The 27,255-nt window shown below is 46.3% G+C and overlaps 2 protein-coding genes across 2 annotated transcripts in view; one reads left to right on the top strand and one right to left on the bottom strand.

Moving 5' to 3' along the window:
- Positions 1-27,255, top strand: part of LOC308578849 (vomeronasal type-2 receptor 26-like) — a gene marked incomplete at both ends in the record, with an annotated part of 112,972 nt that overhangs the window by 7,958 nt on the left and 77,759 nt on the right. The window lies entirely within an intron of this gene.
- LOC308578855 (vomeronasal type-2 receptor 26-like) lies at positions 14,925-27,013 on the bottom strand (the record flags this gene model as incomplete). The annotated part of the gene is made up of 6 exons (XM_081179445.1): positions 14,925-15,976; positions 16,443-16,569; positions 18,651-18,878; positions 20,045-20,854; positions 21,342-21,581; positions 26,879-27,013. The coding sequence occupies 6 exons, from the start codon at positions 27,011-27,013 to the stop codon at positions 15,078-15,080; spliced, it is 2,439 nt and encodes an 812-aa protein (XP_081035571.1). The 3' UTR covers positions 14,925-15,077.

Here is a 27,255-nt window from a genome sequence, read left to right as displayed (position 1 = left end):
ACATGTTGTCATCTCACAGCCACTTGCCTTTTCAGGCTCTTTGGTATAAATTCTGAATCCAGATGTGCATGTTTTACAGAAATCTGTTATGGAACTACGGTAGATTATTAGGCCTCAGCATAGTTCCCTGATACACCCCATGGCCTCAAAACAGGCCCCCCCATTGGTCTGATAAGCTAGAGGCCAACCTGATGAACCCACCCACACCCACCTTAGATCCAATCTTGAATTAGTTCACAGATTAGTTAATATTTAATAATAATTTTTATTTATATCCCACCCTCCCCTGCCAAGGCCGGGCTCAGGGTGGCTAACAAGCAATAATAAAAACAAGTTGAATGAATACAACTTAAAAACAAGATTAGAATACAACAATTAAAATATTGAAACATTAAAATATTAAAATGCAGCCTCATCACAGGAAGAGAAAGAAAAAAGAAAGAGGGGGAGGGAATCAAATTGGCTCCAAGCCAAAGGCCAGGCGGAACAACTCTGTCTTACAGGCCCTGCGGAAAGAAATCAGATCCTGCAGGGCCCTGGTCTCATGAGGCAGAGCGTTCCACCAGGCCGGAGCCAGTGTTGAAAAGGCCATGGCTCTGGTTGAGGCTAATCTGACTTCCTTAGGGCCCGGGACCTCTAGGATGTTGCTATTTATGGACCTTGAGGCTCTCTGTGGGGCATACCGGGAGAACTTTATAGAATAAAAGCCCCCCATTCTAATTAAAAACAGTATACGGATGGTTGGAGGCAAGGAAGTAGACAGTTTGCCTCCTTCTGTCCTACCCAACCAAAAGCAGCAGGGTCTGTTTTGTAGGGTTCCCCTTCATATGCGACTTTTCTGCAGGGACGCCAATTGGAATGAGCCCCTATACACCATACAATTGATGCATATGTTCAACAGCTGTTGAGAGGAGTCATAGATTGGACCAACGTTGCTTTGCAAAGTGGCTTTCTCCACAGAAACAGCCTGATTACTCTGGGCCACCCAACCTGACCCACATTGATATGTGACTGTCTCAACACAACCTGAATGCCAACATAATCCCGTCAAATAGGGTGGATATGGCTCAGGGCCTTGGCTGAACCCAATGAAAAGCTCTATTAAACATTACTCTTCTTCTTTGCAGATGCAGAGCATTGCACCAAGTGTCTAGAAGATCACCATCCAAACAAGGCCCAGTATAAATGTGTACCCAAGATAACCATCTTCCTCGCTTATGCAGAATATTTAGGGATCCTCCTAACTTCCTTTGCCCTCCTATTGTCCTTAACCACAGTGATAGTGCTAGGAATCTTCATCAAATACTTTGACACTCCCATAGTCAAAGCCAACAACAGGGACATCTCCTACATCCTCCTTGTCTCCCTCCTGCTTTCCTTTCTGTCCTCCTTCCTCTTCATAGGCCAGCCAAGGAAAATGACCTGCTTTCTCCGACAAACAGTCTTCAGCATCATCTTCTCAGTTGCCGTCTCTTCTGTGTTGGCTAAAACCATCACTGTAGTGCTGGCCTTCCTAGCCACTAAGCCAGGGAACAGGGTGAGGAGATGGCTGGGAAAGAGTTTGGCCAACTCCATTGTCATTTCTTGTTCCACTGTCCAAGTTGCTATCTGCACCTTATGGTTGGGACTTTCCCCACCGTTCCCAGAGTCTGACCTGCACTCCCACGCTGGAGAGATTGTCTTGCAATGCAATGAAGGATCCATTGCCCTGTTCTATAGTTCCCTCTGCTACATGGGATTCCTGGCTGCCATCTGCTTCACAGTGGCTTTCCTAGCCAGGAAGCTGCCTGGGGCCTTCAATGAAGCCAAGCTGATCACCTTCAGCATGCTGGTCTTCTGCAGTGTTTGGGTGTCCTTTGTGCCCACCTACCTGAGCACCAAGGGGAAATACATGGTAGCTGTTCAGGTCTTCTCCATCTTGGCCTCCAGTGCTGGGCTTCTGGGCTGCATCTTCTTTCCCAAGTGCTACATTATTGTACTGAGGCCTGATCTGAATACAAAGGAGCAACGAAAACTAAAGAAGGCATCTGATTTTTAACATACTTTTACATTATAACAATTAATGTCCAGCACAAAAGTCAGGAACCCCACATACAGAAATGGTTTTTTTCCTTTCACCTAAATCCTGAATGATGAAAAAGAATTCATAATGTTCTTTTGGGCATAATGTTTGACATATGCTGTTGTACCACTGCCTGATCCCAGTATCAAAATAAAAAAATTCCTTCCAGTAGCACCTTAAAGACCAACTAAGTTAGTTCTTGGTATGAGCTTTCGTGTGCATGCACACTTCTTCAGATACACAGAAGAAGTGTGCATGCAGAAAAAGAAGTGTATCTGAAGAAGTGTGCATGCACACGAAAGCTCATACCAAGAACTAACTTAGTTGGTCTTTAAGGTGCTACTGGAAGGAATTTTTTTATTTTGACTATGGCAGACCAACACGGCTACCTATCTGTAACTGATCCCAGTATGTATCTGTTCAACAACACTAGTCTTTATGCAGTTTTCATCTGGGGTCACCCAGACTCATTTTGCACAGTTTTATTTTCTAATTCATTTCATTTCTATACCAGTCTGATGCTTGGATTTGTTAGGCTACTTTATAGCCTATACTGATGGCTGGGCCATTTTTTAAAGTATAATTTTTCTTTTTCATTGTGAAAATTGATTGGGAGTGCTAAAATAAATTCAGTAAAGGCACAGACCTCTTTGGTGTCATGTAACCTCTCCATGATCCCATGTTATCACCTCAAATTTGGTGGGAGGGTGTTAATTGAGACCCTCTGAGTTTTAGTACTATGGGTGTTAATATTTTAAGATTACAGTGGTACCTCAGGTTAAGTACTTAATTCGTTCCAGAGGTCCGTTCTTAACCTGAAACTGTTCTTAACCTGAAGCACCACTTTAGCTAATGGGGCCTCCTGCTGCTGCCGCGCTGCCGGAGCACGATTTCTGTTCTCATCCTGAAGCAAAGTTCTTAACCTGAAGCACTATTTCTGGGTTAGCGGAGTCTGTAACCTGAAGCGTATGTAACCCGAAGCGTATGTAAGCCGAGGTACCACTGTATAAACTTCCTTGGGTGCCTTGGATAAAAGGCGGTATTGAAAAATAATAAACAGAGAAACCATGTGCTGGAGAACAGAGGTGCATTCACTCACGCTGTCAGAGCTGCTTCAAGATCCTAGCTCACAGAGGATCACGCTAGCCAGCGGTCATTAAGTAAAAGTCTTTATTGAGTTACAGTTTCCATTCCCAAGCTGCTGCGTGCAACTCTACGTCTAATGGCTAGATCGGCGAAGCTCCGTCTGAGTCTCCGCCCCTTGTGCACCAACTTAATATCCTAGCCCTGCTCCACCTTTTCCGCCTGACTGCTCTCCTCTGGGTCCCTCTGCCCCCCGGGGTCTCTTCCTTCCGGGATTCTTCTGACGCCGACCCCCCGGAACTCCCTGTCTCCTTGCGCCGGGCTTTAGGACCTGGCTCCCTTTCCTGGCTGCCTACTGCGTCACTTTCCTGTGCATTTGAACTTGGCGCGCGCGCCCAACCTTCCACTTTCCGTCTGACCGTTTCTTCGCTCCCCGATGGAGGTGTGGCCACTCCTGACTCGTGCCCTCCCCCCTGTTGCGAGCTGCCAGCGCTTGATCTCTGGCGCTCTTCCTCTTCCCTGCTCTCTGGCTGTGACGCTGGTCCCGATTTCCAACTGCTCTCCTCGGAGTCCCCTCTGGCTCTATCTTCCTGGGGTGTCCCCCTAGGCTCCCCCCTTGCCCTGACCACTGGTGCTCCTTTCTGTGAATCTTCTGATTCACTGGAAAGACTCGGAGATCTCGGGTCGTCGTCATCACTCATCTTTTCTTCTGCCTCCTCCCCCTCGCTCTCTGTTTCCTCCCTTGCCCTTGCCTCTGCTCCTGAACCCCTGACATCCACCCCCCTCGAAGCCCCCCGTTCCCCCCTCCCCTCCTTCCGGTGCGGGAACTGGGTGCTGCTGTGTCAGAGGGACGAACGTCGGATACAGTTCGCTTCCCGTGGCGGGCCTCCATCTGAAGTCTCCCGGTTCTGCCTCCCTGCTCTCGTCGACGACAGTCACCTCCGCTTCCATCTCTGTGCCGCCGTGCTCGAAACCAGGGTCGTCCCCGAAAACGTCCATGTCCGTCTCTCCCTCACTTCCTCCTGGCGGCGTTGCTCGTCCTGGACCTCCCAGCCACTGCCTGCGCCACTGCTCCTCTGGTCTATCGTCCCACCAATACGAGGGTTCTGAGGCAGATCCCGAGGGTGACCCCTCCGGGGAACGGGCGTCTCGTATCGGGTCCTCGTCCGAGTCGAACCCCCGGAACGTGCTGGCAGAAAGCGTTGGCGTGAAAAGCCAGTCGTCGAAAAAGTCTGCTGGCATTGGTCTATGTGGGAAGAGGGCATGAAACTCGTCTTTGAGCAGAGGTTCGTCCAAGGCGTAGCCCGGCACCCAGCTGTTCGCACTGGCCGGGGTGCCCTCCTTGGCGAGAAGGTATTCTACCCCTTCTTCCCCCCATCTGGAGTCCAAAATCTCCGTGACTTCGTTGATGCGTTCCTTCTGTGCCACTCCCGCGTGCCCGGTTTCTTCTCTGAGCGGACTCGGTGCCGTTCCGGGTTCCTGAAACCTGTGCGGTGCCTTGTAGGGAGTGAGCACCGATCTGTGGAACACCGGATGCATTCTGGAACCCTCCGGAAGCGCCAGCCTGAAAGCCACCGGGTTGACCTGCTCTTCGACTTGGTAGGGCCCCAGTTGCTTATGCCCCAGCTTCTTCTTGGCCAACGACCTGGCCGGCACTGCGTGGGCTGCTAACCAGACCCAGTCTCCCACATGGATCCCTTCGCCAACCCTTCTGTGTTTGTCCGCTTGCACCTTGTATGCATGTTTGGCCAGCTCCAGGTGTCGCCGCAGCTGATCGTGGACCTCCTGCAACTCCGACGCGAACGCATCTGCTGTCTGCGGCTCCCCCTCCCCTATCCTTTCCAGTCCCGGGAAGGTTCTGGGGTGCCTCCCGTTGTTAGCGAAGAATGGCGTGACCCCCGTGGACACGTGCTTCGTGTTGTTGTAGGCAAACTCGGCGAGCGGCAGGTAATCCACCCACGTCGCAGGCTGTTGATTCGCATAACATCTCAGGTACTGCTGCATGATGGCATTGACCCGCTCCGCCTGCCCGTTGGTCTGCGGGTGTCTCGCCGACGCCAGGTTGATCTTGACGTTCAGGAAGCCCATCAGCTTCTGCCAGAAATTCGAGATGAACTGTCGCCCCCGGTCGGACAGAATAGACCGTGGCAGACCGTGAACCTTGAACACGTGGTCTATGAACAGTTTGGCGGTTTGCTCCGCCGTGGCCACCTTGGCACACGGAATGAAATGTGCCATCTTGGAGAACAAGTCCACCACCACCAGCACGGCCGTCTTGCCCCTCGAGCTGGGCAGATCCGTGACAAAGTCCAGGGCCACTCTCTCCCATGGTTCGACCGGAGTTTGCAGCGGTTCCAACAGTCCGGCCGGCGGTTTGTGCACCGGTTTGGCCCTCTGGCAGGTGTCACACCTCGCCACGTAGTCGGCGACCTCCCCTCTCATTCTGGGCCACCAGAAGTCCCTGGCGACTAATTCCACCGTCTTCTCCATGCCAAAGTGTCCGGCAGTGGGTGCGTCGTGCAGCTGCTGCAGTACCTTGGCGCGAAGTTCGTCTCCCGGCACGTAGATGGCCCCTTTACGGATGAGCAATCCATCTCGCAGCTGGAACTCGTCGGTCGCTGCCGTGCCCCTGTGCACCTCTGCCATCTTCGCTTGCGCGAAGGAGTCATCCTGCAACGCTCGCCGCACCGCCTCCAGGTCCACTGTTGCCGCAGCGCACGCCCACACTGTTGGTGCGAAGATGTGCATGGCGGCCGCTGGCTTGGCGTCCTCCAGATACTGTGGCTTACGAGAGAGAGCGTCCGCCATGATGTTGGTGTCCCCCGGGACATACTCTATTCGGAAGTTAAAGTTCGCAAAGAACTCAGCCCAACGTATCTGCCTTTGGTTCAGGAACTGTGCCGTGCGCCAGTGCTCCAGATTCTTGTGGTCCGTGCAGACCTGCACCGTGTGCTTGGCGCCGATCAGGAAGTGCCTCCATGCTTTGAATGCTGCATGAATGGCCAGCAACTCCCTGTCCCAGATGGTGTAGTTCTGTTCGGACTTGCTGAGCTTCCTGGAGTAAAACGCTCCCAGCCGCCAAACCCCCTGCGGGTCTTTCTGCAGCAGGACTGCTCCCACGGCTCTGTCCGAGGCGTCTGTCTCCACCCTCATCGGCCTGCTGGGGTCGACATGCAGCAGCTGCTCTTCCGACGCAAAGAGACGCTTGAGTGCCTGAAAGGACTTCTCCGCCTGCTCTGTCCAGATGAACTTCTTTTTCTTGGAGCTAAGCGTGTCCGTGATGGCCGCTGTCTGCATAGCGAAGCCTTTGATAAACTTGCGATAGAAGTTCGCGAAGCCGACAAACCGTTGGACCTCCTTCCGGTTGCGTGGGCTCTTCCAGTCCAACACCGCTCGAACCTTGGCGCTGTCCATGGCGAGCCCCTTGTCAGACAACTTGTAGCCCAGAAAATCCACCTCCGTCACGTCGAATTGGCACTTCTCCAGCTTGGCGTAGAGCCTATGCTGCCGTAGCCTGCTTAGCACTTCTTTGACGTGTCTGTCATGCTCCTGCCGCGATTCCGAAAAGATCAGGATGTCATCTAAGAAACAGACGCACGTCTTGTAGAGGAGCCCCGCCAACACGTGATGCATGAACGCTTGAAAAACGTGGGAGCCATTTTGCAATCCAAAAGGCATAACTCTATATTCGTAGGTGCCCAGAGGCGTGAACATGGCCGTCTTCCACTCATCCCCTTCCCGCATGCGAATGAGGTTGTACGCCCCTCGCAGGTCTAACTTGGTGAACACGCTGCCCTTCCGTACCTTTGCGAGGAGGTCGTCGATTCGGGGCATGGGGAAGTCCGATGGCTTGGTCACACTGTTTAAGATGCGATAGTCCACCACAAGTCTTTTTTGGGGCGTGTCCCGCTTCTTAACAAAGAATACCGGACTGCCCCCCGCTGCCTTGGACTCCCGGATGAAACCGCGCTCCAAATTATGATCTATGAACTCTTTGAGTTCCTGCAGTTCGTCCTCAGACATGGAATACAGCTTCCCTTTAGGCAGCGCCGCCCCCGGCAGCAGGTCAATTTTGCAGTCATATGGTCTGTGGGGGGGTAGCCTGTCTGCCTCCTTCTCGCAGAAAACCTCCAAAAATTCTGCGTACTTGTGGGGAATCGCTTGCAGCGTGCCTAGCAGCAGCTGTGACTCCTCTTCCTCTCCTTCCTGCCGGGGGACGATGCAGTGTTCAGCACAAAAGGAAGAGCCGAAGGTCAGCTGCCTCTGGTACCAAGCCAGCGTTGGGCTGTGCTTGTCCAGCCAGCTCATGCCCAATACAATGGGCGTGTCCGATAGTTGGGTGACGTTGAAGCTGATGATTTCCCTGTGATTCCCAAGTCGCATCACCATTGGTGGCGTCTGCTTCACCACTTGCCCCCCTAGCAGCTCCCTGCCATCCACCGTGACCACCTGCAGGGGCAGCGTGGCCGGCAGCAACTGTATAGCGTGCCTGTCTACAAAGTCCTGCCCTATAAAGTCCGCATTGCTTCCCGAGTCAATGGTGAGCGGCACGTCCATGGTGATTCCATTGGGCAGCTGGAGCGATGCGGTGAGCCTCACTACTGGTTTGGGTGGGAGGGGGTCCATGGGCTGTGAAATCTCCGGGGACTTCTTCACTGACACGTCTGGCTGGGCCCCATTGCCTCTTCCTCCAGCCAGACATCGTCGTTTCCCTGCTGTGGTCCTCCTTGTTGCGTTGCTGCAGTCACCATTGCTGAGGCTGCAGTGTGCTTGTGGAGCCTCCGGGGACACTCTTTCGCCATATGCCCTGGATCCTCGCAGATGTAACACTTCCTGTTCCCTCTAGGAGGCTTCGCTTTCACTGTTGTCGGTGCTAGGGCTCTGGCTGCTGATTGAGCCCTTGCACTTCCAACCTCCATAGGTTCCACCCCTCCTCCTTGTGGAGGCGTGGATTGCGCACGCGCTGCTTCTCTGGGAAGGAAGGAGGAGCCCCTGGCTGGTTCGCGCCCTCCACGCCCTTCGTCCCTGCTCCACGGACGTTCTTCCAGCCGCACCCCCACGGCTAGCGCCCTCTGAACGATCTCCTGCGTGGTCCGGGGTCTCTCCCCCCTCGCAATTTCATCTTTAACCGAGCCGTGCAATCCCTCCCAAAACAGGTCTCTTACAGGAGCCGAATCCCTGTCCCATTCCAGAGCACTGACCAAAGCGAAAAAGCGGGCATGATACTGCCTTACGCTGGCCCTTCCTTGTTTCAGTCCATGTATCTGCTGCCGAGCAAGGTCCACGTCAATGCTTGATAAGAAACACCCATCCATCGCTTTAATAAAGGCATCCGCATCTTGGAGCGCCGGATCCTTATCCCTCCACAAATTGCGCAGCCATGCTTTAGCCTCCCCATGCAAATGGGACATGATGAACCCCACTTTCTCTTGCTCATCTCTAAAGTCTTTTTTCAGCAGTTCCAGTGCGCACATTACATCTGCTCTAAAGTTGGGGTACTGCTGCAGGTTCCCATCGAAGTGAGAGACCAGACCGCCTGTTCGTCTCGCCAACCCAATTCCCTCCTGTTTGGGTGTCAGTTGCCCGTGCTTCGTAAGCATGTCCAACCTGACCTGGAGATCCCTGCAGGCGGCAGCTGCCTCCTCCTCTCTCTTCCTGGATGCGAGAGCCTCGGCATTCAGTTGTGACACTGCTTTTCTGAGTTCCTCTATCTGCTGCTCAGCCGTCATGTTGTCTGCCGTTCGTGAGCTAGCTAGTAGGCACCTGCTTCTCTCCTCTCCTCGAGGCTGTAGATGCCCACAATTAGGAGACGGAGCTTACTGTCAGAGCTGCTTCAAGATCCTAGCTCACAGAGGATCACGCTAGCCAGTGGTCATTAAGTAAAAGTCTTTATTGAGTTACAGTTTCCATTCCCAAGCTGCTGCGTGCAACTCTACGTCTAATGGCTAGATCGGCGAAGCTCCGTCTGAGTCTCCGCCCCTTGTGCACCAACTTAATATCCTAGCCCTGCTCCACCTTTTCCGCCTGACTGCTCTCCTCTGGGTCCCTCTGCCCCCCGGGGTCTCTTCCTTCCGGGATTCTTCTGACGCCGACCCCCCGGAACTCCCTGTCTCCTTGCGCCGGGCTTTAGGACCTGGCTCCCTTTCCTGGCTGCCTACTGCGTCACTTTCCTGTGCATTTGAACTTGGCGCGCGCGTCCAACCTTCCACTTTCCATCTGACTGTTTCTTCGCTCCCCGATGGAGGTGTGGCCACTCCTGACTCGTGCCCTCCCCCCTGTTGCGAGCTGCCAGCGCTTGATCTCTGGCGCTCTTCCTCTTCCCTGCTCTCTGGCTGTGACGCTGGTCCCGATTTCCAACTGCTCTCCTCGGAGTCCCCTCTGGCTCTATCTTCCTGGGGTGTCCCCCTAGGCTCCCCCCTTGCCCTGACCACTGGTGCTCCTTTCTGTGAATCTTCTGATTCACTGGAAAGACTCGGAGATCTCGGGTCGTCGTCATCACTCATCTTTTCTTCTGCCTCCTCCCCCTCGCTCTCTGTTTCCTCCCTTGCCCTTGCCTCTGCTCCTGAACCCCTGACACACGCGTAATGAAAGTTAACAAGTTGTTTCACAAAAAGTTATTAGTATTATTATTATTTATTGAATTAGTATTAGTATTAGTATTAGTATTAGTATTAGTATTAGTATTAGTATTATTTATTGAATTTATATACCATCCTATACTTTCAAGTCTCAGGGCAGTTCACAGAATAAAATCAGAATATGAAACCTCAATATACATAATCAAAATAAAAACCACAACCAAAGGCTAGAATCATAGAATCATAGAGTTGGAAGAGACCACAAGGACCATCGAGTCCAACCCCCTGCCAAGCAGGAAACACCATCAGAGCACTCCTGACATATGGTTGTCAAGCCTCTGCTTAAAGACCTCCAAAGAAGGAGACTCCACCACACTCCTTGGCAGCAAATTCCACTGTCGAACAGCTCTTACTGTCAGGAAGTTCTTCCTAATGTTTAGGTGGAATCTTCTTTCTTGTAGTTTGGATCCATTGCTCCGTGTCCGCTTCTCTGGAGCAGCAGAAAACAACCTTTCTCCCTCCTCTATGTGGTTGTTTGTGCTGGTTTCCAAACTCCCTTTTCCAGAGTGCAAATATGGAGCGTGACTTTCCATATGTTTCCACACTGTTCCTGAAAAATTCACGAACACTCCTATTGATATGACTGATGACTATGAGACAAGGCCACACATGTTTCAGACATCCAATTCCTCACTCCAACACTCCTCTGCCTAGATCACTGTTACAATAGTTTAGTCTTCCTGTACAAAATATAATGTCATCATGGTTACATTGGGGGTCCAATTCATGCTAGCACGTAACAGGCCAAATCCTGGCAAATGCACCACCACTAACTGGGTCCTTCACTCCAGGTTCAAATTTGTTCAATGATCTTCTTCTTCTTTGGCAATTACTCATAGCCAAGTAAGATTGTCATCCATAAACACAGTTTTAACAATGAGTCCGTAGGTGACTGTGGAGGCCAATTTCCGGGTGGGAGTTGATCACAGTGAGGATTTGCCAAGCATGCCTTCCTCTTATCACATTTCTCCCTTGCGTCCTGAGTTTGAGTGTCTTCAAAGCCCATGACACCTTTGGTAAAGGCTGTTCTCCAACTAGAGAGGTCGCAGGCCAGTACTTCCCAGTTGTCAGTGTTTATACTACATTTTTTAAAAATGTAAATGTTCAATGATACACAGGAATTAAAGCATAACCAGTGTCAGACACAGGTTCAACTTTGTCACTGAAATGTGTCACTTGATGTACAAAGTTTAATGATATTACAGTGGAGCCTTGGGTAACATTGCCTGCGGCTTACATCACCCTTGGTTTGCGACCGGTGCAAATCCGGAAGTACCGGAATGAGTTACTTCCGGGTTTGCGCTGTTCACACATGCGCAGACGTGACGCTTTGGGTCACGTCGTTTTCAGGTTGTGGTGGGGCCTCCAAAATTGATCCCTGCCATAACACAACTGTCAGGGAACTGCCATCAGTGCCGGAGGGAGAGAGAGAGCTCCAGAGGGATCCCAAAGAGCGTCCTGGGATTGGGAGAGGAAGCCCATATTCTGGGGAAGGGAATCAGCTCAGCTCCAGTGGAGAAGGGGGGCAGATGGGGGAATCTGAGAGGGAGTCACATGACTCCTTGCCTGGGACCAGTGGGGGGGGAGGAAGGGACCTCTGCTGCCTACGCCTTCCTTGCGCAGAAGGCTTCCGCGCAGGGAAAGTAGGAGGCGACTGGGCGTGAAAGAACTTCTATGCTGGAAGAAGTTTAAGAAACGCCCACTGATGGATTCTGCCAGCGATTGAGACAGCCATGGGTGAGTGGCTGTCCGGACAGAAAAGGTTCACTTAGGCAACCCAGTCATGTGTGGGCACTGGCTTACGCACGAGCAACCCCTTGAACCACTACAACAAGGTTCCACTGTATAACATTTGGATGAAATAAAGCAGTTTGCAGAATGTTACAAATCATTACCAAATTTTGCCATGTATAAGACAATGCTCCTGGCAAATAGAAGGGGAAGAAATGGAGGCAGTGAGAGATTTTTCTTTCCTGGGCTCCACGATTGCTGCAGATGGTGACAGCAGTCACGAAATTAAAAGGCGCCTGCTTCTTGGGAGAAAAGCAATGACAAACCTAGACAGCATCTTAAAAAGCAGAGACATCACCTTGTCAACAAAGGTCCGTATAGTTAAAGCCGTGGTTTTCCCAGTAGTGATGTATGGAAGTGAGAGCTGGACCATAAAGAAGGCTGATCGCCGAAGAATTGATGCTTTTGAGTTATGGTGCTGGAGGAGACTCTTGAGAGTCCCATGGACTGCAAGAAGATCAAACCTATCCATTCTTAAGGAAATCAGCCCTGAGTGCTCACTGGAAGGACAGATCGTGAAGCTGAGGCGCCAATACTTTGGCCACCTCATGAGAAGAGAAGACTCCCTGGAAAAGACCCTGATGTTGGGAAAGACTGAGGGCACAAGGAGAAAGGGACGACAGAGGATGACATGGTTGGACAGTGTTCTCGAAGCTACAAACATGAGTCTGACCAAACTGCGGGAGGCAGTGGAAGACAGGAGTGCCTAGTGTGCTCTGGTCCATGGGGTCACGAAGAGTCGGACACGACTAAACGACTAAACAACAACAACATAAAACAATGAGCTGGGTTGAAGCCAATGTTAATACGAAGGCAGGGATGTGGGAAGCAGTAAGAGCACCAGCATTGAGCTTCCCTTGTTGGGTGGTGGCGGCAGTGCTGCATAGCCATGCAAGAACCTCAACAACTTTTGGTGATCTTTTTGAGTTCTGAAAAATAGGGGTTGTTTTATACCTGAAGGAGTGTCTCCTCCACCCACTGTTCAGCCCAGAAACTGAGGTCCAGCTCCAAGGGCCTTCTGGCATTTCCCGCACTGCAAGAAATGAGGTTACAGGGAACCAGGCAGTGGGCCTTCTCAGTAGTGGCACCCTCCCTGTTGAACTCCCTCCCACCAGATGTCAAGGAAATAAACAACTATCTGACTTTTAGAAGACATCTGATGGTAATCTTGTTTACGGAAGTTTTTAATGTTTGATGTTTTGCCATTTTTTAAGTGTTGTAAGGCGCCCAGAGTGGCTGGGGAAACCCAGCCAGATGGGTGGGGTATAAATAATAAAACTATTATTATTATTATTATTATTATTATTATTATTATTATTATTATTATTATTACTACTACTACTACTACTACTACATGGGAGGATCTTATACATGAGAAAATATGGTACATTTAAAGAAAATAAAGCGACATAAACCAATGAGATGTAACTTGCAAAAACTTATTGATGATAGTCGCACTCCTGTAATAATGTATTCATGTTTCAAATGTGAAAGTCACTTCAGGTTTAGCTCAAGTGTGATTTTTCATCAGAAAATCCACATGGAAGAAAAACCTGATAAATGCTTCAACTCTGAAAAGAGCATTTGGTGGAACCCAAACTTTGCATCCCACCAATGAATGTTTATTGGGAAAGAAACAGGAAAATATCACACCATGTTAGAAGTAGTTATATTACTTCAAGCCTCCCTCTTTTATATTGCAATAAAGCTCAGAGGTTTCTCCTCCTTGGGTGGCCTCATTGCATCTTGATTCATCCAAGAATCTTCGCCCTCAAAAGCCACCAGGGAAGCATCTTCAGGCAGCTCAAGCAACAGTAATGGATCATCACTAACTTTTAGCAAGTACAGCTAGGTAGCCGTGTTGGTCTGTCATAGTCAAAATAAAAAAATTCCTTCCAGTAGCACCTTAAAGACCAACTAAGTTAGTTCTTGTTATGAGCTTTCGTGTGCATCTGAAGAAGTGTGCATGCACACGAAAGCTCATACCAAGAACTAACTTAGTTGGTCTTTAAGGTGCTACTGGAAGGATTTTTTTTATTTTAGCAAGTAAACAAGCTTTAAAATATATAGCTAACAGCCCTAGCACTCTACACACACACACACACAGAGAGAGAGAGAGAGAGAGAGAGAGAGAGAGAGAGAGAGAGAGAGAGAGAGAGACTGCTGCAGAAACACTTAGAATCCTCTTTGTCATTCTGGTCACTTCTCAAAGAAGATTTTATGAGGTCAAGAAAGAATTGTAAAGAGTCCGAAGCATGTTTGTGGCTGGAGCATGTTCACTGTGGAGAGAGGCTGAAGCGCTTGTGGTCTTTGAGTTAGGGCCAGGAGGATGGGGAACCTAGAAGTTCACATAGAACTGTACAGCTGGAAGGGACCCTGAGGGTCATCTAGTCCAATCACCAGCAATGCAGGAATCTCAGCTAAAGCATCCTTGATATTTGGCCATCCAAACTCTCCTTGAAAACCTCCAAGGAAGGAGAGTTCACCACCTCCACTGTCAAACAGCTCTTACTAGCAGAAAGCTTTTCCATATGTGTCGTCGGAATCTCCTTTGTTGCAACCTGAATTCTGAATTCTTGTTAGATATTTTGAACTGTTTGGAGAAAAACTAGAAATCATCACCACATGTTGGGGAAAAATGGATAAAAGGAAGCACTGATATCCTCACATCCTCATCCCCCCCCACCTGCCCTTCACCATAAGATACTAGGATTGGTTACAACAATATATATATATATATATATATTTGTTTTCGTAGATTTTCACGGGTACAGGAATGCAGGTTTTGGTGTCTTCGGGTCTCTTCCCGTGTAAGAGTTGGGGTGTCTAGGCGACGTTTCGACGAGGTCTCACTCGTCATCTTCAGGCTGGTGCTTTCGGCTTCTTGTTACTGGAACAGAGCAGGATCTCAGTGTTTGAGTTCCTATAAATACTGTTGAGGGGGTGTGGTGTATAGCCTCCAACGTTCTGGGCAGAGAGGAAGTTCCCAGGTTAGTGTGTCTTTTCTTCTTTTGTTCATTAATTACCTGAGGGATATCTTGAGTGATTTCTTGAGTGATATTCTGAGTACCACTTAGGAGGGTCATTAGGTGTGGATTAGTTGCTAAAGCTTTCGTGTCTTGACCTCTTGAGCTAGTGAAGAGTTTTTTCTGAGAAGATGGCTGTACTGCACTTAGTTGTGCTCTCTCTCTATATATATATATATACTAGGATTGGTTACAACAATATATATATATATATATATATATATAGAGAGAGAGAGAGAGAGAGAGAGAGAGAGAGAGAGAACCTTCTCCTGGCAAAAAAGAAAAGGATAAAGGCTATGTAAAAGTATGTACCGGTAAGTACCTATTGTAGAATAATAACAGGGACCCTGAAGCCCACTACATATCCCACGGTCCTGTGTCACACGTGAATTAAGTTCACACCAACTGTTTCTGATTGAGAGTCTGTTGTAATCAGACCCCATCCCTTTATATAGCCTGGAGAATCAGATGCCATCTTTAGGATTTTGCTGTCAAGTGCTCCTTTGTGTTCAGATCAGGTCTCAGTATAATGATGTAGCACTTTGGGATGAAGATGCAGCCCAGAAGCCCAGCACTGGAGGCCAACATAGAGAAGACCTGCACAGCTACCATGTATTTCCCCTTGGTGCTCAGGTAGGTGGGAACAAAGGACACCCAAACACTGCAGAAGACCAGCATGCTGAAGGTGATCAGCTTGGCCTCATTGAAGGCCCCAGGCAGCTTTCTGGCTAGGAAAGCCACCACGAAGCAGATAGCAGCCAGGAAGCCCATGTAGCCCAGGGCACCATAAAACATGGCCACAGACCCTTCATTGCATTGCAGGATAATCTCTGCAGGCTGGGAGTGCATGTCAGACTCTGGGAATGGGGGAGAGGTACTCAGCCAGGTGGTGCAGATGAGAACTTGGACACTGGAACAGAAAATGACAACAGCGTTGGCCAGACTTTTCCCCAGCCATCTCCTCACTCTGTTCCCTGGCTTTGAGGCCATGAAGGCCAGCACCACAGTGATGGTTTTAGCCAGCAAAGAAGAGACGGCAACTGAGAAAATGACGCTGAAGACCATTTGTCGAAGAAGGCAGGTCTCCTTCCTTGGCCGGCCAATGAATAGGAAGGAGGACAAAAAAGAGAGCAGGAGGGAGACAAGGAGGATGTAGGAGAGGTCCCGGTTATTGGCTTTGACTATTGCAGTTTCTTTGTACTTAAGGAAGATTCCTAAAACAATGCTTGTCATTAATAGCAGCAAGATAGCAATGGAAGCTAAAACACTCCCCAAAGTTTCTTCATATGTCAGGAAGGCGATACTTTTGGGAACACATTGAACTTGACCCTTGTTTGGATGCTGATCTTCTGGACATTTGGTGCAATGTTTTGCATCTAAGGAGGGAAAAGGAGTGCTTAAGCGTCATTTAAATCCATAGCAATCTATGTTCTATTACATTTTAGGGGGAAAGGTGTCCATATAAGGGAGGGTCAGGGGGGGGGGAAATGTCTAAAAAAGGAGTGGATAAAATTGGTTATTTCATTTGCTTATTTATGTTTATACTGTTGCCTTCCTCCATGACAATAAAGGTGGTTTTGAGAAGTTTCTCAGTTTTATCACCAAAACAAACTTGGGATATAGCTAAAGCTGAGAGGCAATGACCTCCCACAGAGGTGCTTCTTGTACAGCTTTTGCTGAATTTATACTGTCCTGTTCCATGTGAAACTGAGGAAGAAAAATAGAGAAGCCAAAAAATGAGACACATTCAAAAATGTCTTTTGACTCTTCACAGAAAGAGTCCCTAAGTGAATGTTTACACAATTTATATTCTCAAAAGGGCTCCCGTTTATATTCACCCACCTTCCTGAGCAGAGATGGTCCCTTCTGCACATGGGGCACAAGCATAGCAGCAAACGGGCTTTCCTTCTTGAACCACTTTGGCATATCCAGGTTGACAGCTCTTGGTACACCTGGAGCTAGGTACAGTCTAAACATTGAGAACATGCATCAAACAGAAAGTGTCTGGACTATCTGTGTCTATGTCATTCATTTATGGAGTTTAGAATGGACCTAACAGGGTCCCTATTCCCACTGACCCCAGGCACTTTTCCATGGAAGCATTTTGATGCAGGACAACATGGCAGGGAAACCTCTTTGGTGTGTTTCCTTTTTTGTTCGGAGAATTATATCTGACTATTCTAAGCAAGTTGGGACACGGGTGGCGTGTGGGTTAAACCACAGAGCCTAGGACTTGCCGATCAGAAAGTTGACAGTTCGAATCCCCACAACGGGGTGAGCTCCCATTGCTCAGTCCCTTCTCCTGCCAACCTAGCAGTTTGAAAACACGTCAAAGTGCAAGTAGATAAATAGGTACTGCTCTGGCGGGAAGGTAAAGGGCGTTTCCGTGCACTGCTCTGGTCCGCTAGAAGTGGCTTAGTCATGCTGGCCACATGACCCGGAAGCTGTACACTGGCTCCCTCGGCCAATAAAGCAAGATGAGCGCCGCAACTCCAGAGTCAGTCATGACTGGACCTAATGGTCAGGGGTTCCTTTACCTTTATTCTAAGCAAAAGTATATATTAAAAAAGCAATTTTAAAACCCTAGAATGACAGTGATAACAAAACAGCAGCAATAAAACATACATGAAGGTAAAGGCAAAGGATCCCTAGATGGTTAAATCCAGTGAAACTTGACTGTGGCATGCTGTGCTCATCCCCACTTTCAGGCCAAGGGAGCCGGCGTTCATCCTCAGACAGCTTTCCGGGTCATGTGTGCAGTATGACCAAACCCCTTCTGGTGCAATGGGACACTGTGATGAGTGCCAGAGTGCACAGAAACTCTGTTTACCCTCCTGCTGCAGCGGTACTTATTTATCTACTCGCACTGGTATGCTTTTGAACTGCTAGGTTGGCAGTAGCTGGGACACAACAATGGGAGCAGCAGTTAAACATACCACCACCTGACGACTCCAATTTCAAAAAGTGCCTCCTGAATTATGGTTACATTATTATTCTTTTTCCAAGAATAATTGTTTTGAGTCCTGGCAAGAAAATGGAGAGATGAGTCTCTTGCGACAGCTTCTTCCACTTAGACCTTCTGTCTCCCATCCCTCTATTAATGCGATTGCTGCTGCTAATAATGCTAATTGCTTAAGGTGGAATCCTTGGTGTCAAGAGTGTGGCATTCAGTTTCCAATCAACCCCTCCCTGCACGGTAGTATGAAGAAGAAGAAGAAGAAGAAGAAGAAGAAGAAGAAGAAGAAGAAGAAGAAGAAGAAGAAGAAGAAGAAGAAGAAGAAGAGTTTGGATTTGATATCCTGCCTTTCACTCCCCTTCAGGAGTCTCAAAGCGGCTAACATTCTCCTTTCCCTTCCTCCCCCACAACAAACACTCTGTGAGGTGAGTGGGGCTGAGAGACTTCAGAGAAGTGTGACTGGCCCAAGGTCACCCAGCAGCTGCACGTGGAGGAGCGGAGACACGAACCCGGTTACTCAGATTACGAGACTACTGCTCTTAACCACTACACCACACTGGCTCTCCATGTTGTATGCGGGCACCATGTTGTTAACACAGGCCAGGAGATGCCATCAAAATTCCAGGTAGCAAGAGCTCTCCTTTCTACTCATTGCTTCCTGAAATCTGGACATGAATCTCATTCACCCCCTGGGCTGACTTTGGAAATCCTGCACTCCACTGATTAGGGCTTATCCACACTTCCTTTTGGGCCATCTTTCTAGTCACAGGTCCATGCATTAAAGCTCCATGTCAAAGCAGTCCCTTCCTTCCTTCCTTCCTTCCTTCCTTCCTTCCTTCCTTCCTTCCTTCCTTCCTTCCTTCCTCCCTCCCTCCCTCCCTCCCTCCCTCCCTCCCTTCCTTCCTTCCTAAAACAAAACCCTGCTCTGACACAAATCAGGACCTGTAAGTCGCATTGTGGCACAAATGGAAGTGTCAATGAGCCCTTACTCCTCACCAGGTGTGCAAAGGGCTGTAGTCAAAGTGCCCTTGGAATTATTCACTTAGTGACTAGAGCTTTACAGATGTCATGTGGGATAAAGTAGATTGCCATACCTTCTCAGACCACTTGGGCCACACAATGGCTTGTGAGTTGATTGTGAACTTCATGCCAGTGGATCCGTCTCTCCCTATACTCCCAACCGGCACTCTTACACGAGTCTTATTGGGAAACATCACCCAGTTCTCAATGTCATAGTAAGCTGGTATCTGCCCATTCTCATCCAATCTGAGGCTGCCCATGGAAGTATTCAAAAACTGGAGTCCTCTTAAGAAAGGGTGAAGCTGGAACAGCAGGAAAAAACACCAGCATTTATGAAACAGAAAAGTTGAATATAAGCCCTCTACACTTTGAGCTCTAATCTCCTAGGAATTGGGGTCTGTGCACATTTCATCCAAAGTCGTGAATCTTTTCAGCTATTCCATTTCCTTATTAGAACATTTGTAGGCAAGTCATTGTATAAAATATCAAGGTTTACAGAGATTAAGATAAATACAAAAGACAATAAAAATACTTCTTAAAAAATAAAAATAGCACAAATGCCAAACTTTTTAAACATAGATGGTCCTAGAAATCAGTGCACAGCTTAGATGCCAACTCCCTGTGGCCGTGGGTGCCCAAGCACCAACAAAATTCCCCATGAAGGGGTCGGGCATCCACAAATTTTGGTGCCAGAGTGATGCACGCGGCATGACACCTACAGGCCCAGGCATAGGGGCCATATTGGCACTCCTAGTGCACAGTTAGACCCTTATGACTAGAACACCATTTCCTCAGCTGCTCACTGTATCACCAGGGAAGGTTATTTGTCAATAGGGGCCACTCAGGTCTGCTCACAGTCAAGAGCATAGGAGTGGGATGTGTGGCTGTTCAGAGTAGTCACCCTGCCTGGTAAAATTATCTGAAAGTAGGGGGAATTTGCACATACATACTCCCATGAGATTGAAACTTTGGTTGCTCAGAATTCTAGATAATGTGGAAGCCTGCAAACTGAAGTCTCTCCTTTCCCTTCAAAGTGTAGCCGCTTTCAGTAGAACTTGCACAATGTGTTTCATACTATCCAAGTTGTTAAACCGCCCTGCACTCTTTTGACAAAGGCCAATTTTATTATGTAAAAGTTTAGATATTAATATATAATTAAAAATTCCTTCTGTTTTACACTTGATGGGCAATTTCAAGTCCCAGCAGAGACACAATGGGAGATGAGGAGGAAACAACTTCTGCTATGATGGCTGCATCTCTCTCAGGGCACCAGAGAGGAAGAACTAGATGGTGGGGGACTGTTCTGACATAACCAGAATAGGCACAAACGTTTTCTTCCGTCACAAGACTCACTAATGAGATTTTCCACCAAAATGAGCAAAAAGGGGGGTGGGGGAATCCTCAGCCATAAATTTGATTCCAGTGGTGGGGAAATGGGTTGCCATTTGCAACAAGGAACAGGAAATACCTGCCATGGCTGTAGCCTTTGACGTTCCAGCCTGTCTCCACCACTTCCCATCATCATGAACTTTGATCTGGATGAATAGGCAGCATTCAAAGCCTGAGCCACAGCTTGGACACTGAAGTAAGTGATATAGTTGTCTTGAGACAGGACTCTCTCCAGCTCCTCTTCAGGCACCATCTCCAGTTTCTCATTCTCTGTGCATCTTGTCTGAATTTTTCCAGCCAATGTGTCCTTTCTATATAAACAATGAAATACTTTATCCCAAAACTGTATAAGGAGTTTGGAAAGTGGATCATAGGGTTGGTATCTTTTCCTTAGTTGGGGCTTCATTATGAAGGACAAAGATCCATGGATGTACTGGAGAAGATCAGAATCACTATTCAAATTAACATTAATGTCTTGAAGACCTGTTGAGATCCAAACTTTCCCCCCAATTTGTTTCTCAAGAAATTGTTGTATTATCATGAGATCAATCCATGCTGCTTGACTGCTTCTATAGTAAACAAATATTTTGACTTTGTCCCATATGATAAATGGTTCACTTGGAATGAGATATGGATTTAGGTTATGGTCTGGCATTCTTTTTAATAAGGCAATGCAAATTCCATTGTTGATCATCAGAGGTGTCAAGGCACTCAAGAACCTTTCTCCATTATCATTGTCTGAAACCAAGAGGCCAGTCCATGTCCATCCAAAATTCAGGAGCAACTTGACAATCCCCCAATACTGGATTTCCCTCTTGGGGACCATTTGATAGACAAAGGGGACTTCAGTTTTCTTATCCAGTGTCTGAGTCATAAAGCCATAACTGATCTAGTGAGAAAAGGAATGGATTAGTGATTTGTTTGACTTTGAGTAAAAGGAATAGATACTGTATTTATTGTCTGTTATTACTGTGGTACCTCGGGTTAAGTACTTAATTTGTTCCAGAGGTCTGTTCTTAACCTGAAGCACCAATTTAGCTAATGGGGCCTCCTGCTGCTGCCGCGCCGCTGGAGCACGATTTCTGTTCCCATCCTGAAGCAAAGTTTTTAACCCGAGGTACTATTTCTGGGTTAGCGGAGTCTGTAACCTGAAGCGTATGTAACCTGAAGCGTATGTAACCTGAAGCGTATGTAACCCGAGGTACCACTGTACTTATTGTCTGTTATGGCTGGAGTTGACTGGAGTTTTTGTCTGAAAAAATTGGAGAGTGCCAGATTGGTGGATGTTGGAAGAAACATCCCTGGATCCAGTCTTCTTCTATGGCTAAGGTTTTTCTCACTTTTTCATAGACCCTTCTTGTCCCTTCCCTTCATACCTGTGCAACTTTGTAGATACCTGACATGACTGAAATCACTTTTGAGATGGCAGAATTGGCCCGTTCAAGAACAGCCAGAAGGTTATTCCATCTTCCACAGCTATAGTTTGGAATACTGCTTTCACCACCTGCAAGCAAGTCTATCATGCCATCAGAAGTCATTCTTGCATCCAAAAAGTTCTCAAAGAGGTTGTAGCCCAAGGAAATGTTGGGTAAGAACCTGGAATTCTGGTTGACCTCCTGAACAGAGAACAAGAAGGACAAGATGTGCCAGTAGAACCTAGGTGTAAGACTGCAATGAAACATCAAATAAAAAATGTCAGAAACCTATTCACCATGTAAAGAAAACAAATGTTATTTCTAATCGATATCAATCTCAAAGTATCTCATCCCCAAACAATGATATGTATGTTTGTAGTTTGGGCTGAGACAAGACATATTTTATTTTATTTCTTATTTAATAAAGTTATATACCGCTCTACATCTGAGGATCACTTTGTTACAAGGTGAAAATTTATTGGCCATTTATTATTATAAATTACCGGTAAGTAGAAACTATTGGAGTGGTGTTGGAGAAGCATGACATTCAGTAGCCTCTAATTATTTACCATGCAAGCCTCTTTGAGGGAGTCTGGGAAAAAATGTATGGGTCTTCTTCAGTGAATGAACGTGGAGATATGATCCCAGCAATTAGGAAGTCTCCAGGCCGGTAGTAATTGAGTGTTTGACTTTCTTCCCAGATCAGATTCGTGGGACATATTTGTCTAACATTTTTGCAGTCTCCATGCTGCATTAGCAAGAGAAGCAGGAGGGAAATCATTTTGCCTGTGCCTCCTACACTTGTAGCTCCTTCTCTCTCCTCTCCAACTAGATAATCAGAAGCCAAAAACTCTTGCAAGAGCAAAACTGCAGTGACTTTCCCAGTATGGATAGCGTTCAGGTATCCCTCAGCTGTTCATTCAGACTGTGTCTGACATATCAGCTATTTTGTGCATCCACTTTTCTCCCCAGGCACAGAGCTAGGAATAACGTCATCCTGCCCTTGATTGTGATGTCTAGAAATATATCCTGATCTTGGCAAGAATGAATAGCTATGATTTTGACAATCATAAGGAGAAGAAAATTGACCACTGTAACAACCTGAAGTCCTTGCGCAACTTGGGTGGCAGGTGCAGAGATGAACAAAAACATGTTTACAAGAAATCACAGGTGCAGTGCCAAAGTTTGACGTGTGTGTGCGTCTCAACAGCAAGTTTGGCCTCAACAGCATTAGGAAAGCTCTACAGGCAGGTCAGACCAAGTCCCATCTAGTCCAGCATGCTGTATATTTCTTTTTTTTAAAAAAAATGATGTTTATTAAGGTTTCCAAGGGGGGGGGGAGTTACATATATAAGAAAAAGAAAAATAGAAAAAAGAAAAAATACAAAATACAGAAAAAATAAAAGAGACTTAAAAAACAAATCAATCTTTCCATGCCTTACATTTCATTTACTTGTTTCCCTGACCTCCTCACGCCTCCCTTTTTTGTATTCCAGTTCAGTTAATTAATTCAGCAATTCCTTTCCCTCTTTGTTTTTATCTTAATCCTTTAACTTAATATATTATAGCTTTAGGTTCTCACCTGTTAACAATCCATTTTTACAGACACCTTTATAACATTGCTGCTAAAACCACTTAACTTCATTCTGACATCATTCTAACATTCATTAATTTTACAGTATTTCTGTAAATAGTCTTTAAATTTCTTCCAATCTTCTTCCACCGACTCTTCTCCCTGGTCTCGGATTCTGCCAGTCATTTCCGCCAATTCCATGTAGTCCATCACCCTCATCTGCCATTCTTCCAGAGTGGGTAGATCTTGTGTCTTCCAATACTTTGCAATAAGTATTCCTGCTGCTGTTGTGGCATACATAAAGAAAGTTCTGTCCTGCTTTAGCACCATTTGGCCGACCATGCCCAGGAGAAAGGCCTCTGGTTTCTTAAGAAAGGTATATTTAAATACCCTTTTCATTTCATTATAAATCATCTCCGAGAAAGCCTTAATCCTTGGCACGTCCACCAAAGGTGAAAGAATGTACCTTCAGTTTCTTTACATTTCCAACATTTGTTATCGGACAAATGGTAGATTTTTGCAAGCTTGACTGGGGTCATGTACCACCTGTATATCATTTTCATAATATTCTCTCTTAAGGCATTACTTCATACCTGTGGTCCATAACTGTTCCCAGTCAGCCATCATTATGTTATGTCCAACATCTTGTGCCCATTTAATCATAGCAGATTTCACCGTTTCATCCTGAGTATTCCATTTCAACAGCAAATTATACATCTTTGACAAAATCTTGGTTTTGGGTTCTAACAGTTCTGTTTCCAATTTTGATTTTTCCACCTGGAAAGCTCCGACTTGTATACCTTTAACCAATTGGTCCTTTCTAATCATGTTCAGCAGGACCTCCAGGACCGATATAAAAAGCAATGGGGAGATTGGGCAACCTTGTCGTGTCCCTTTTTCTATCTTAAATTCTTCTGTCACCACGTTATTAACAATTAATTTAGCCTTTTGTTCTGAATAAATTGCACTTATACCGTTTCCAAAGCCTTGGCCTACCCCCATCCCCTGTAGATTCTTCTTCATGAAACTCCAAGAAATGTTGTCAAAAGCTTTCTCCGTGTCCACAAATATCAAAACTGCCTTGGTGTTAATATTCACTTGTAATTTTTCTAAAATATTGATTATGTTTCTCATATTATCGGACAAGTGTCTACCTGGGAGAAAGCCTGCTTGATCTTTATGAATCTCTTCCACTAACACTTTTTTTAGTCTTTTAGCCAAAATGTCTGCAAAGATTTTATAATCCACATTAAGCAGTGATATGGGGCGGGAGTTCTTAAGCTGCGTCTTTTCAGTCTCTGTCTTCGGTACAAGTAGAAGAAGAAGAGTTTGGATTTGATATCCCGCCTTTCACTCCCCTTCAGGAGTCTCAAAGCGGCTAACATTCTCCTTTCCCTTCCTCCCCCACAACAAACACTCTGTGAGGTGAGTGGGGCTGAGAGACTTCAAAGAAGTGTGACTGGCCCAAGGTCACCCAGCAGCTGCATGTGGAGGAGTGGAGACGCGAACCCGGTTCCCCAGATTACGAGACTACCGCTCTTAACCACTACACCACAATGTAATATACGCTTCTTTCCATGACTCTGGTGCCCTTTTCCCATCCATTATTTCGTTGCAGACTTCCTTTAAAGGTTGTACTAACCATTCTCTTAAAGATCTGTAGTATCTAGAAGTCAGTCCATCCGGTCCTGGAGATTTACCTAATTGCATATTCTGGATGGCACCTTCTACCTCCTGTTCAGTTATTTTATAGTTCAGCATTAATTTATTTTCTTGAGAGATTTTTTGTAATCCATTTATTTTCAACAATCAGAATACATCAATTTCTTTCTGTGGCCCTTGTGTATATAGTTGTTTAAAATACCTCCGGAAACAGTTTCTAATCTCAACTGGGTTCTGTATGTTCTTTCCTTCCACTTCTAAATTTATAATAGTATTTAGTTTTTGTCTTTTTTTCATTTGCCAAGCCAACAATTTTCCACATTTATTAGCCGACTCAAATGTCTTTTGTCTCATTTGTTTAATTTTCCATTCTATCTCCTGATTCATCATTTTCATATATTGTACTTGATATAACTTTATTTCTCTCAAGATCTCTTGCGACTTTGGTTTTGCTCTCAATTTCTTTTCACTTTCCTTTATTTTCTCCAATATTTTATCTTTCTTCTCATTTTGAATTCTCTTCTTTATTGCATTCTGTTGTATCAAGAACCCTCTCATAACAGCTTTGCTTGCGTCCCAGATTACTCTTTTTTCAACATTGGTGTTCATATTTATCTCAAAATAGTCTCTCAAGGTTTTTTGGGCCTTCTTAGTCACTTCTTCATCTCTAAATAAGGTGTCATTCATCCTCCATCTGAAGGAGCCAGTTGATGTTAGTTTCATCTTCATCTTCACAGCATTGTGGTCGGAGCAGGTTTTGGGGCAAATTTCCACTTTTCTTGTTTTTTGTGCCATTCCTCTAGTTACCCATATTTGGTCAATTCTTGTCCAAGTCATTTTGGCTTCAGAGAAGAAGGTTCCCCCTCTAGCCAAGGGATTCTTTGTTCTCCAGATATCAACTAAGTCCAGGTTGTCTGTCATCTCAAAAAAGGTTTTCGGTAGTCTACCATCCTTAGTGACTACCTGTCTTTGTGCCTTGTCCATAAGTGTAGATACCACTCCATTCATATCTCCCATCAAAATCACATTATAGTCCAAATAGTCCATCAAGGTCTCATGCAACTTTTTAAAGAATTCGGATTTCCCCTCATTTGGTGTGTAAACTCCTACTATTAAGAATTTCTCTCCTTGTATTTGAATATTTTTTTTAATGATATTTATTGGGGGGGGAATTGTATTTGTATTTGAATTTCAATTGCCACAAATCTTCCTTGGTCATCTTTAAAGATAAATTTCGGTGATAGTCTCTCCTTTGCATAAATCACTACTCCTCTTTTTTTAACTTTATCCAATGAAATAAACTCCTGGCCCAGTCTTTTATTGATCAATACTTTTCTATGTAGCCTTGTCACATGTGTTTCCTGTAGACAAATCAAATCCAATTTTCCTTTTTTAATAAATGAAACACTGTTTTCCTTTTCTGGGGGGAGTTGAGACCATTACAATTCCAACTTAATAGTTGCAGAGCCATGATGTAGTTACTTTACTTTCCTCCAACTGCACCAAGTGCCTGTTCCTGCTCTGTCGGTGGTATCACCTTCTCTGGGCAGTCTTTTAATCCAAAAGGTAGTTTTGCTATGTCTATTATTACTTCTAGTGCTCTTGACTCTTCTCCAGATTCTTTCTGCAGGTCTTCCCCGTGGTCTTTCAAAAATCTTTCTTTGTCGTCCACTGATCTTATTTTTATCTTTCTTCCTTTAAAGCTAAAGGATAGGCCTTGGGGAAATTCCCACCTAAGGATAATTCTGTTGCTTCTCAACAGGGCAACCAAATCTCTATAATTGGACCTAAGGTCCAAAAGATATTTCGGAATGTCTTTAAATATCTCCACTTTCGATTGATGTATTTCCAAAGTCTTCTGGAAGTGCAGACTCAAGATTTTGTCTCTCTCCTCTTTTGTTCAGAGGGTGATCAAACAGTCTCTCACCCTGTTCTTCTTCCCTCCTCTTCCAAGCCTGAAAGCACTCACTATCTTAAAATCTTCCTTCTCCAAGTCTGGGTTCCAAAAGTCTGCAAATTCTTGCATAAGAAAGTCAGTCAGGTTGTCTTTCTCAAGTTCAGGTACGGCCCTGATCCTCAAATTCGTTTGTTTCTCCTTCAATTCAATCATAGACAATATTGACCTGTGGTCTTCAAGTTGCCTGTGTATCGGTGGTATCTTCTCTTCTACAGCAACTGCTATTTCCTTTGCTTCATCAGCTGTCTTTCGGGTCAAAGTAGATTCCTGTAGCAATTTCTCAATAGTTTCTGTATTAGTATTTACCTTCTGTCCCAAATTGTTAATACTAGTGGTATTTTGATCAATTTTTTTTGATGCTTCAGCCACTTGTTTACTTAGTTTTTCCAAAGATTCATTAATTTTGCCTGATGCCTGAACTAAAACATCTTCGGATGCCATTCCTTTGGGTTTGGGTTGTACAAATGCAGCCCCTGTTGATGAGCCAGAGGGGCCAGATGTTGATGCTCTTCGCTGCAGCCCAGCATCTGGGCGAAATGATCTACCAGACCTCGTTGTTTTTTCCTGAGGCAAATCTATCTTCTCTTTTCCATTTGCCATAACACTCTAGATAAGGCTCAAGGTCAGTCCCACGACCAGAATTTGTTTTAAAGTGGAAAATTCCCCTGGCCCAGTTGTTATTG

This window comes from Podarcis bocagei (assembly GCF_964188305.1).
Source record: "Podarcis bocagei genome assembly, chromosome: 2".
NCBI classification, from domain to species: domain Eukaryota; kingdom Metazoa; phylum Chordata; class Lepidosauria; order Squamata; family Lacertidae; genus Podarcis; species Podarcis bocagei.
The sequence above is the reverse complement of the archived record's forward strand: the minus strand, read 5'-3'. Positions and strand labels throughout refer to the sequence as shown.